Source organism: Hibiscus syriacus, unplaced genomic scaffold (genome assembly GCF_006381635.1).
Source record: "Hibiscus syriacus cultivar Baekdansim isolate YM2019G1 unplaced genomic scaffold, ASM638163v2 tig00003973_pilon, whole genome shotgun sequence".
Lineage (NCBI taxonomy): Eukaryota > Viridiplantae > Streptophyta > Magnoliopsida > Malvales > Malvaceae > Hibiscus > Hibiscus syriacus.
Window position 1 is genome coordinate 422238 of NW_024061989.1, and position 13893 is coordinate 436130.

General features: G+C 32.9%; 1 protein-coding gene across 1 annotated transcript; it reads left to right on the forward strand.

Moving 5' to 3' along the window:
• Positions 1-300: 300 nt before the first annotated feature.
• LOC120184995 (trihelix transcription factor GTL2-like) lies at positions 301-2434 on the forward strand. Its single transcript, XM_039189335.1, has 2 exons — positions 301-686; positions 934-2434. Exons 1-2 carry the CDS (start codon positions 301-303, stop codon positions 2330-2332), a joined length of 1785 nt encoding a protein of 594 aa, XP_039045266.1. The 3' UTR covers positions 2333-2434.
• The last annotated feature ends 11459 nt before the right edge of the window (positions 2435-13893 follow it).

Genomic DNA, 13893 nt, shown 5'->3' on the forward strand with positions numbered 1-13893 from the left:
CATTAAACTAAGAGTTAATCCAAAAAAGCAGCAAGAACTTAACCTTAATTGAACATTAATGAGTTGGGGTCTCATTGGACGGTGACTTCACTTGCAACCAAAAGGAGTATGGTGGGCTATCTTTTCTCTTCCGACGACAGGACAAAATCCTTGATAAATGAGAGAGAGAGGGAAAGAAGAAGATAAGAATCATATTAGAGATTGATATATACAAAAAAAAAATTGCAGCAACGGTGTTTTCTTCACTGTAATCTGCGTTTCTTTCTGCTCCGAGCAACTTCACTCCTAAGAAATTCCAAGATGTTCGATGGAGTTCCGGTGTCGGACCAGTTCCACCAATTCATAGGCGGCGGCGCCACACCAGCCGCCGCCACCACTCTCCTTCTCCCCCTTTCTTTCACTTCTTTTGACCCTTTGTTCACTTCTTCTTCTTCAAACTCCCATCATCATCAGCCTTCTCAGTTGTTGCAGTCATTGCACCAGCAGAAGAATAGCGAAGATGCCAACACAAGCTTAGTAGCTATGAACATGGAAATTAGTGAAAGAGATCAGAGATCCATGGCTGAACCAATTGACCATCATCATCAACACCAACCTTGGTCCAACGATGAAGTTCTTGCACTGTTGAGGGTCAGATCTAGCATGGAAGCTTGGTTCCCAGAATTCACTTGGGAACATGTCTCAAGGTACACTCGCACATACATACATACATGTTCATTTCGTTCACTTCTTGATCCTATTTTCTAAATTCTGATCAATGAAACAATGGATATTTATGGAGTTGTTGCTAATAAAAGAGAGAGAAGGGTACTTGTATTGTAATTAAATAAACAAAGAGGGCTAGGTATAGTATTTTTATAAGTGAATAATGGACAGTAAAATAGAAAGAATAAGTGTTTGATATATACATACACACAATTATGGTGGGTGCAGGAAAGTGGCAGAACTTGGGTTCAAAAGGAGTGCAGAGAAATGCAAAGAGAAATTTGAAGAAGAAAACAGATATTTCAACACCATCAATTGCAGCAAAAACTACAGGATCTTTACTGAACTTGATGAACTTTGTCAAGCTGAGAACCCTACTCCTCACCACCACAACAGCCAAAGCCACCACCACCAGGAGGAGGGGAAGGGGGCGGTTGTGGTGGCTGATGAAAGCAACAAAAATGTGGAAGAAGAAGACAATATAGGTCAGAATTTGGAAGGTGATTCAAGAAATGTTGATGAATTATACCAAACTTCACCAGTAAACAACAATGCTGCAATGTCATCAGATCAGGATAACAAAAATGTGGTTGACAACAAAGGAGATGACGATGATAACAAGGCCAGCAGCAAGAACAAGAACAGCAACAGCAACAAGAAGAAGAGGAAGAGAGTGAAGAAACTTGAGATTTTCAAGGGATTCTGTGAGGAAATTGTGAACAATTTGATGATCCAACAGGAGGAGATGCACAACAAGCTGCTTGAAGACATGGTGAAGAGAGATGAAGCGGAAGTTGCAAGAGAAGAAGCTTGGAAGAAGCAAGAGCTTGATAAGATTAACCAGGAGCTTGAGGTTAGAGCTAAAGAACAAGCCATTGCTGGTGATAGACAGGCCACCATTATCAGATTCCTGACCAAATTCTCACAAAATGGATGCTCAAATCCTCCTCTTGCTGCTTCATCTTCTTCACTGCCAGTTGCAGAAAACCCTAATTCCATTGCCAATGACCATAACAAAGTTGCTCAAGTTGCAGAAAACCAAGCCACTCAAAACCCTAATCCAAAAACACCCACTCCCCAAAACCCTAATTCACCATTGACACCATTGACACCATTGAAGGTAACCAAAGCTCCTCAAAACCCTACATCCAATGACAAAGAAGACCTCGGAAAGCGGTGGCCGAGAGACGAGGTGTCGGCACTGATAAAACTGAGGTCCAGTCTTTACAACAACGGCGACCACCACGACAAGGAAGGAGCCGCCATTAAAGCTCCCCTATGGGAAAGAATCTCACAAGGGATGTTGGATTTGGGTTACAAGAGAAATGCAAGGAGGTGCAAGGAGAAATGGGAGAACATTAACAAGTACTTCAGGAAAACCAAAGACGTCAACAAGAAGAGGTCACTTGACTCTAGGACATGCCCTTATTTTCACCAATTAAGCACCTTGTACAATCAAGGAACACTCAGGTCGCCCTCCGAAGAGCCGGAAAACCGCCCGCCTTTGCCGGAAACAGCCAGTACCGATTTATCTCGAAGGGTCGACGACAAAGCAACAATACAAGTTTCTAAAGGTGACGAGACGAACAACATAATTCAAATACCAGATTTCGAATTCGAATTATAAATCACGTTACCATAGTATTAGATAAACAATAGTACTTTTTGGGGGTTGAAATTTTTATTTTTATTAGAGATTCTGATGTAAACTTTCATGGACGATGTATGGTAGTGAGCACCGACACTACTGGAAATGACAATTTAATTTCAGGGTCAGGGTCAGGGCTACATTCATTTTATAATTTATTTATGTCATTATTTTTTAAAAATTTTCTAATTTATCGTAATTAATTGATTTAAACTCACACTTTAAGTACAGATTTCTGTTTACTATATGTAGGAAGGACAGTGTCCATGAGGGGCAGTTCGCTGTTTCATGCCAAATAAAAACGATGCAGAAAGGAAATTCGGAATCTTTTCAGCCAAGAAAATGAGGTTTTGTTCACTTGTTGCTGGAATTTTCAGAAAGATAACAGATCATATTAAAAGCAATATTACACCCCAATATACAGATAATGTTAAAAACATAATCAAGAAAACTTATAAAAAGAGAAAATTAAAATACTTTTATTAATATGGATAATTACAAGACAATATTTATTCGAATATTATTTCCAATCATTTACCATCGAATGCTCATACCTCTAACATTTTAGGTGCTACAATCCAAGACCTCGAAAAATAATTATAATTATTTTACTATCGAGACCGCTTGGTTCGTACAAGGAAAAAATTAGATATTTATCTGCTTATATTTTTAAAGCTTTTCTTTAGAAGCTTTTAATAGATTAATTTCAAATGTATTTAAAAAATAAATTAAAGGAAAATAGAGAAATGTGCATATAAAAATAAGTTGAATTTGAAATTCGATATTTGGAATTTCGCAAACATAGATTACGACGACAAAACAGCGGCAATGACATTACGTTCTCTGACGGTCTTTTTATGGGACCCACCGCATGACCCGTTTCCCCAGAAAAAATTAAAAAAAGAGTAAATTACAAATTTCATCATTAAACTTTACTCTCTCTTATTTTGTTCACTTAACTTTAAACATTTTCAATTTCTTCACTGAACTTAAACATTGAATTTTTTTGTTCACTAAACTTTATGCTCTCTCCTATTTTATTCACTCCATCCGTTAAATAATTAACGGCGTTAAAATGATATCGTTTTAAAAAAATAACAAAATTTTCACCAAAAAGACATTATTTTACGTTTACATAACAACACATTTTAACGCAGTTAATTATTTAATGACCAAATGACAAAAAAATCTTATATGTTAAGTTCAGTGAGAAAATTAAAAAGATTTAAAGTATAATAAGTGAAATAGGATAGAGAATAAAGTTCAATTACTAAATTTATAATTTACCCATTAAAAATGACATTTTTTTGACCCATGCGGTTAGTGTCTCTATAGTTATACTCCTGTTAATATATATTTCTAGATTTAAGAATGAATCATCTTTAATAAATTTTTCAAGATTTTTTCTTTATTTTTCCTATCCTATTTAAAATTTGGATAAAGTACATAAATGGTCTTTTGACTATGATGTTGTTTTATTAAATCACTCGACTATTAAAAGGTACAAAATGATCTTCCGATTATGAGAATTTTGTTAAGTCCCTTAACTATTAAAATTTACAAAATAGTCATATGACTAGTCATTATGTTCTAAACTTATCCTTTTCCGCTAAAAAAACTAACTTCAGTCGGAGTTGTATGTTAACATGCTGACTCAAATATAATAAAATATAATCTCATAATCTCAAACGACTATCATATCTCAGCCAACATGTTAATGTAACGTCCAACTCAGACGACCATTAATTTTTTAACGGAAAAGAATAAGTTTAAAACATAATGAATATTAGAGTAGTCATTTTTTAACTTTTAATAATCAAGAAATTTAACAAAATAACTCCTCATAATTGATGATCTTATTTAAGCAATATCAAACGGCTTACCACTCGAACCAATTCCTGTTAGTAAATTTAGTTAAACTAAACTTTGATCCTCTCGTAATTTTTTAATTTTGATCATTATTAGATTTTAAGTAAATTGTTTCTATAAGGATTCATAATATTTGTATACTTTACCTTTAAATTTTATGTAAGGACGGAGCTAAGAAAGAATCCTTATAGAAACAAATTACTTAAAATCTAATAATGATCAAAATTAAAAAATTACGAGAGGATAAGAGTTTAGTTTAACTAAATTTACCAACAGGAATTGGTTCGAGTGGTAAGCCGTTTATATTGCTTAAATAAGATATTAAGTTCGAGTCTTTGTGTATGTAGAAAATCTTTATTGGGAGACCCACCCACTAAAATCAAGTGTGCGATGTAGATCAGTTCATTCAAGACGAAGTCTTGAAACAGGGAGAACAACAAAAAAATTAAATTGTTTGGATCTAAAGCTGAATTAACCCACAAAAGTGATGAGACTAACGACCTAAAATTTTTCAGAGCGATTATAAAGTAATAATTTAAAAGAATTTTAAATATTTGATAATGAAAATTGATATATCTTTACAGAAATCATGTTTGAACTCAAAATTATAAGGAATAACAATCCTTTTAATTATATTAGAACTAATTATTTTTAGGTCCCTCGGATAAAAAAATAAGACTTAACGCTTTGCATGTTTTTAGTTTAAATATTTGTTAAGATTCTATTAATTTAAAATTAGATAAATTATATTTAACTTTTTATTTTTTAATATTTTTAAGTATTTATTAATTTTGAAACTATTTTTTTTAAAAAAATCAAAATGATTATAAATTAATATTTATTCAATTTTTCTTAATTATTGATAATACGCACCCGGTAAATTAAGATGTTTAAACTAAAATCCTCTATGAATAATAACATTTCATTTTACTATTAATGTCCCTCGATAAATTCTATTAATTTTAAAAATAAATTATAATCTTCTAATATTTTAAATTTAAATTAATAAATTAATAATTATATTTTATTTAATTATTAATAAAAATTATTTTTTTGAAATGTTGATATCAATTTCCTCTCTGTTTATTATATTAAATTTAATTTTGTTTTATAACGAAATATTTTTTTTCTAGAAAATTGCATCAATTCAATGTAACATCAAAGTCACATGCGATGGTCTGTAGCTCAATGGCTCATATGCAGCCAAGGAAATGTGGGTTGGCGCACGTGCACCTTGTGGGGACCCACTCACTTGGGCTTTTCTTTTTCTGTTTTCCTTCCACGGCATCTTGGCAGCTTATAAATCTCAAAATATTATTTAGTGGATAGTTTTACTCTAAACCACTCGTGAATTTGAATAACTTAATTTCTTTTATTTAATTTGATTTGATTCGATCAAATCAAACGTTTACCTATAATTGAAGGGACATTCATTTCTTGAAAATTTCAATTCCGCTCATAATTTATGAAATTTTCAATATACAACTCATGTTTAGCGGGTAGTTCTGCGGTGCGGCGCCTAAAAAACGACTAATATACGGCGTGACCGGTTAAACAATTGACCGGTTAAAATTTATACCGGTTATGTTATATTATTTAACCGAAAATATTATAAAGTACAATAACATACTAGGTAGCGCTTATATAATGTAATAGGTAGCGCTTATATTTACCTATTTTATAAGTAAACCGGTATATTTATACCGATAGTATTGCAAATTTACCTATTACATTATATTATATTGAAAGTGTCCATACTTTTTATAAAAAGGATCGATACTTCTTTTAAAGTTATGTAATTTATGTTTCAATTTTTTTTAATAGTGTTTCATGTTTTCCACCTACAATATTAATTTAATAATTTCATTTGCACAAAAAATTATTTGATTATTTGATATTTTATAAAATATTATTTATAATTTTAATTTAATAATAATATATATCGTAACGTAAAAAATAAATCATTAGACGCCTATAATTACTAAATTAATATCTTAAAACTCACTCAAAAGATAACCTTAAATTAATGTTTTCCACAGTGAAAAAAGTATGGACACTTTTATAAAAATGATAGACACTTTACAATATAACCACTACCTATTACATTATATAAACGATACCCATTACATTATATAAGCGCTACCTATTACATCATATTTTTACCTATTATATTGAAAGTGTCCATACTTTTTATAAAAAGGATCGATACTTCTTTTAAAGTTATGTAATTTATGTTTCAATTTTTTTTAATAGTGTTTCATGTTTTCCACCTACAATATTAATTTAATAATTTCATTTGCACAAAAAATTATTTGATTATTTGATATTTTATAAAATATTATTTAGAATTTTTAATTTAACAACATTAACCAAAGATAATAATAAATATGTAATAGATATGTTTATTGTTTTTAATTTAATAATAATATATACAACATCAAACACATTCCAAGCTATAAATTACAAGCTAAGGACACTTGAAGAAGCAAGAGAACAACTATCCAAGCAATCAAAAACGAGAAAATCCCAACATGATAACAACTGAACATATCATATCAATGTTCAAACTCAAGTTGTAGATTTTGATTTCCTTTTGCTTGGCATCATATGAGATTTGAATTTTGATTTCCTTTTGCTTGGCACCATATGAGCTTTGGATTTTGATGAGCATCGGAAGTATTTCGGACTTATGATTTGGGTGGTACTCAGAAGCATTTCGGACTTATGATTTGGGTGGTACTCAGAAGCATTTCGGACTTATGATTTTAGTTGCTATTTGTTTACCACCCAGATCATACGCCCGAAACGTTTCTGACGCTTTAAAGTTGACCAAAAAATACAATGGTCGGGATTTCCCTCGCGTTTAAACGTTGGAAAAAAAAACAATGGAAATTAGGAATAATCAATGTTATCATGCATATTGGCTTGGGCTAATATTTATAGTGGAGCCGAAATATATATTGAAATTCAAACTCAAATTGAAATTTAAATTCAAACTCCAATTACATATGAAATGAATTTGAAATGCAGTGTTAAATTGAACATGAAAATTGCATAATTGATTCATACTGTTCAAGTAACATGCTTTATGAACCATCAAGCTAAAAGACAATATTGATTGAGTTCAAAGCTGAGTTGTGAGTTGAGTTGTCACACTTGTCACATGGTTGAAATAAAGTAATTTTATTTAATAATTTTATTTGCACAAAAAATTATTTGATTGTTTTGATATTTTATAAAATAATATTTAGAATTTTTAATTTAATAATAATATATATCGTAACGTAAAAAATAAATCATTAGACGCCTATAATTACTAAATTAATATCTTAAAACTCACTCAAAAGATAACCTTAAATTAATGTTTTCCACAGTGAAAAAAGTATGGACACTTTTATAAAAAGGATAGATACTTTACAATATAACCACTACCTATTACATTATATAAACGATACCTATTACATTATATAAGCGCTACCTATTACATCATATGTTTACCTATTATATTGAAAGTGTCCATACTTTTTATAAAAAGGATCGATACTTTTTTTAAAAGTTATGTAATTTATGTTTCAATTTTTTTAACAGTGTTTCATGTTTTCCACCTACAATATTAATTTAATAATTTCATTTACACAAAAAATTATTTGATTGTTTTGATATTTTATAAAATAATATTTATAATTTAAATTTAACAACATTAACCAAAGATAATAATAAATATGCAATATATATGTTTATTGTTTTTAATTTAATAATAATATATACCGTAACGTAAAAAATAAATCATTAGACGCCTATAATTACTAAATTAATATCTTAAAACTCACTCAAAAGATGTATATACCTAAATATGTAGTTAACAAACATACCTAAATATGTATTTATTGTACATACCTAAATTTAATGATAATATATACTTGTAGTTATTGTACATACCTAAATATGTACTGCGAATTTAATGTTGTACCCACCCTTTAACTACCACTACCAATGCCACATCATAGTGAAAGCAGCACGACTGAAACATATTCAAAATGAACCTTTGCTTACATCTCCATCAACTCCTGGAGCACTGAACTTGCACAACAAAATTTTTGCCATGGATAATACTGATGTAGACAATGTTAAGCCAACCGAGGAATGCCATGAAGTACATAATGTTGATGAATCTGACAGATTGGTTGGTCAGCTCTTCTGTTCACGTGATCAAGCTTGGCACTTTTACAAGGGATTCGCACGGGAACATGGGTTTAGTGCACGTAAGGGAACAACACGGCTTGACGTGGAAGGGAATGTGAAGACACAAGAATTTTGTTGTTCCAAAGAAGGGTTTCGAGTATCAAAAGTCAATACTGTTGATCGTCAACGTGCTCATACGCCAGTCACAAGAACAGGATGTAAGGCTAGAGTCGTAGTTACAGCAACAAATACAAACGATCAGTGGGTTATAAGTAAGTCTGATCAGAAACATAATCATGCATTGTGCACATCTGCTATGACACCATTTATGCGTTCTAATAGAGCTGTAAGTAAGGCTGATATCGATGAGGCAACAATATTGAAAGAGGTCGGTGTTGGCACGTCACAAGTAATGAACTATTTAACGCAGCAGGCAGGGGGCTATCATAATGTTGGATTTACACATAAAGACCTCTACAATGCACTTCAAAGAGGTAAAGCAAAGGAAATCGTCGATGGGGATGTGAATGCGCTTATTGCCTACTTTGATTATAAGAAACATGATGATCCCAGGTTTTTTATGACATACTCGGTAGACGAATCGGGGGCATTGTATAATCTTAATTGGTCGGATTCTACATCGAGATCGAATTACACATGCTTCGGTGATGTAATTGCGTTCGACACAACGTACAAAGATAATTTGTATGGTCGACCAATTATGCCTATTGTTGGTGTCAATCATCACCATAACATAATTGTGTTTGCCACTGCCATAATCGCTGACGAGACGTCTCAATCTTTCGAGTGGGTGCTACAGAATTTTTTAGAAGCCATGATGAATAAATCACCTATTTCCGTTGTAACCGATGGGGATAGGGCAATGCAGAGGGCTATCAAATCTGTTATCCCTTATGCTAAGCACAGATTATGTTCTTGGCATCTTTCTCGCAATGCACAAGCTAACATTGGTGACCCAAAGTTTACAACAGCATTCTCAAAATGCATGGCTTCCTGGTGGACAACCAAGGAATTTGATATTCAATGGCGTTCGATTGTTTCAGAATTCAACGTCCAAAAGCATCCATGGGTGATTGAGAAGGGAAATACACGACACTTATGGGCACAAGCATATCTAACCGGTCATTTCTTTGCCAATATTCGCTCAACACAAAGGTGCGAGTCTATGAATGCTTCACTAGCTATTGCACTGAAACACAAGAAGACATATTTAGATGTTGTTCGTGCAATTGAAGATGGAATTAGTAGAATGCGTATGAACGAGTTGAAAGCGGATTACTTAAGTTCCCATACGAAGCCCTTCCAGATCACAAAACTGGTCGACCTTGAAAGCCATGCCGCTGCGATTTTTACCCGCGAATCTTTTCGTGTGTTCCAAGATGAACTTATACGGGAGACATTGTACCGGATTGAGGCAGAGATTAAGTCCTTATCAGATGAATGTCAATATTATATTTTGTCAAAGTACGCAGAAAAAAAATAGTAAATTTGAAATTAGTTTTGATTCTCGTACGAAAACTCTAATTTGGTCCTGCAAAAAATTTGAGACCGTTGGACTTCCGTGTCGCCATCAACTTCACATTTTGAAGCAATTGGACTACACATATTTGCCCGGGACTTTGATTCAAAGTAGGTGGACTAATGATGCGAAGGCTTCTGCACCCAGCTATGCTGATTTGAATGTGTCTCCAGAAGTGATGCAAATGGCAAGGTTCGCTGCTCTACGTTCAACGTCAAGTAGGTTATGCTACATTGCATCAAAGACAGACGAGTCTTTCAAAACCGCAAGAGATGAGATGAAAAAACTAATAGAAGAATTAGAAAACTCGTTTGGTTTGAATCATTCAGTCAACCAGAGCATTGTAGCAAACAATGTTCGTGACCCTCAACGAAAACAACGCAAACGAAAAGAAGTGCCGAAGAACAAGGTCGAGAAGAAAATTAGGCGATGTGGGTACTGCAACAGTGAGGGGCATAACAAACTAACATGTCCTCAAGTCAAGCTCAGTTTGAGTACAAGCACACAGCCTACATCAACTGATTTTTTCGAAGACGGAATGGAATGACAACGATCTCCATATAATATATCGTAAGTATCAACATGACTCCTATTGTATGTACATATAAATATTTTGAATGAAGGAAGAAAAACCGCGTTACTTAAAATTACCGACACTTTTTTAAATGGTATCGACACATTTTTCTTCCAATCTGGACATAAAGTACCGACACAATATTATAAAGTGTCGATATAGGTTGTAGACCTATTCGCGCATAAAACCGGTATATTTATACCGGTTATATTACAAAATTATCTATTACATTATAATTATGGGTTCCGATGTGTAAATGTCGACACTTTTTAACAATGTATCGACACATTTTTCTTCCAATATGGACATAAAGTACCGACACAATATTAAAAAGTGTCGATATAGGTTGTAGACCTATTCGCGCATAAAACCGGTATATTTATACCGGTTATATTATAAAATTATCTATTACATTATAATTATGGGTTCCGATGTGTAAATGTCGACACTTTTTAACAATGTATCGACACATTTTTATTCCAATCTGGACATAAAGTACCGACACAAGATTAAAAAGTGTCGATATAGGTTGTAGACCTATTCGCGCATAAAATCGGTATATTTATACCGATAGCATTGCAAATTTACCTATTTTATTATAATATGTTGAAAGTGTTCATACTTTTTATAAAAAGGATTGATACTTTTTTTAAAGATATGTAATTTATGTTTCAATTTTTTTTAAGTATGTTTCATGTTTTCCACCTACAATATTAATTTAATAATTTAATTTGCACAAAAAATTAGTTGATTATTTTGATATTTTATAAAATAATATTAAGAATTTTTAATTTAATAATAATATATACCGTAACGTAAAAAATAAATCATTAGACGCCTATAATTACAAAATTAATATCTTAAAACTCACTCAAAAGATAACCTTAAATTAATGTTTTCCACAGTGGAAAAAGTATAGACACTTTTATAAAAAGGATAGATACTTTACAATATATTAAAAAAGTATAGACACTCAAATGTATATGTACACATATAAGCAAATATGGAATAATTAATGAAAATATACACACAATATAATCACACCAAAATATAAATACACAAGAATGTTCAAATAATGTATCGACAAACAAAATTAATCCGATGAAAAAGGGTTGTTTCTAACGAAGTCCGGAACATTAGAGGCCTTCAACAAATTTTCCAAATACTCTCGTATGTTTCCGCCTTTTTCTGAGGACATACATAAATAATTTCAATTATCAAACTAATGAGGTGCAATTTTACTAACAATAAATTAAATTCGCATAAGCATGAATAAATTTGTGTCATACCTAGAGCTTTGTCGTTCGAATGGGAAGCAGCGTCAAAGGTATGTGGACATATGTAATTGTATTTCTATATAAACACATAAGTTGTTAAAATAATCAATGTCTGAACACCTGTTCAACTGGAAAAACATATTGCATAAATGCAACTTACCGGATTATAAATCATTTTTTCCGCTGAATCATCGACCAAAAGTGTATTTAACTCGTTAAAATCTGGACACGCGTTCCAAACATCATTGAGATCTTTACAGTTGGTAACAAAATCGTATGTTTTGCATTTTTTTTGATCCTGTTCACAAACAGTCGAACATAAATATGTAGGAATCATAGACAACGAAAAGTCAGCAAACTGTAATGACATTCATCTTACCCACACGAATAGAAAATGCTCGGAAAATACAGGTAGTTTCTCAAGTACACGGTCGACGTTATGCCTGAGATTGTAATCAAGTTTGAATGTTAACACTCAAATGTATATTAACGATTTTGACTACAGTAATTCAATTGCCTCAAACATGTTCTAACCTCATCTTTGAAGACCAAAGGGCAACAACAAAATTGTCGACACAAAATTGCATAAATTCAAATAATCCTCTTCTGAGGACAACATCTACAACATGAAGAAAATGAGATTAAAGTTCTACGCTTATATGTTAAAATAATGGATACAAAAGAATAGAATTAAAACCTGCCGGCAGTCTTGGGATGTAGGCAAGGACACCATTGAGATCAAAAATTAAAAGTTTTCTTGAAGGCGGCGTTGCAGACACTATATACTTGTTTGGATCATCATCTTCATCATCATCATCATCATCGTCATCATCTTCATCGCCAACTTCATCGTCATCATCATCGTCATCTTCATCGTCAGCTTCATCCTCTGCGACCGCTTGGTTGTCCACATCTGTTAAAAGAAAATAAAATAAAGTTCAGAACATGTAAATGTTAAGAAACATAGATAATGAATTACCTAACTCGTTTGATGTCGTTGACGTAATTCGTTACGCAACATGGAGACTTCACGTTACAATGATGAAATATCGGATCGCATTCCACTCACAAGGGAATCAATATGCTCCCGAAAATTGACCATGTATTCCATCACGGTCTTAATTGTGACATCCTCTGCAACTGGAGCTTCTTCCATCATTGCGTCTCCACTTGGTTGCTCTTCTTCATGGCCAACGGGGGTCCGTTTCCTCCCTCTCTTGATCTAATCCGACCTCCTTGACACGCTTCTAACCGAGTTTTTCAACAAAATCATATCCCACTTTTTTAATAAATACCATGTCAATCTTGCGGGTTAATCGAACAGGGGCGTCATGCGAAAAACCAACTTCCTTCTTCTTCAACAGATGGGTGATGACACATCCATATGGTAGTGTAGTTGAAATTGTTGCTCCCTTTGTGACCATATATACAATTGTATTAAATATGAGTTTTGCAATGTTTGGAGCCGTTTTGGATTTATACTTTGCTATCCACCAATAATCGCTGTCTCGAAGCGTTGAATGTTTTCCCCCACTAGGCCGGATATACCATGTGAGCATTTTGTGAAACACTCTCGACTCTACATCGAGGTGAATTGGGCTATTTCTAGTAACCCGTTTAATTGTAGACCAATCTACACCATTTTCATCTGAATCCCCTGTATTCGCTACACCTAAACCCTCCGCAATAGTTTCTGGAGATATATATATATCCTTCCCCATGACATGTGTATTAATTCCTATTATATTAGTCTTATTAGGCTCGTGCTGTAAGGAAGCATTGTTGTAGAAGACTCTAACTAGGTTGGGATAATATCTTGATTCTACACCAAGGAATTTAAGCCAACCCCAAGATGTAAATGTGGATTTAAAACTAAATGCATATTTATCATCAAACAAGAAACCCAGGTCAATGACACGTTCGGGACGAATCTTCCTTACTTTAAAACTCGTCTGCCATCTTTGTTTCTCCATGTCGGATCTAAAGTTCAGAGTTTCGAAGGACCTGATTTCCTCAGAAGAATCGTTTGTTACAGAAGGAGGTGGTTGAGAAGAACTGGGTTGAGAAGAGCTTTGAGAAAGACCTCGCTTCTGACGCT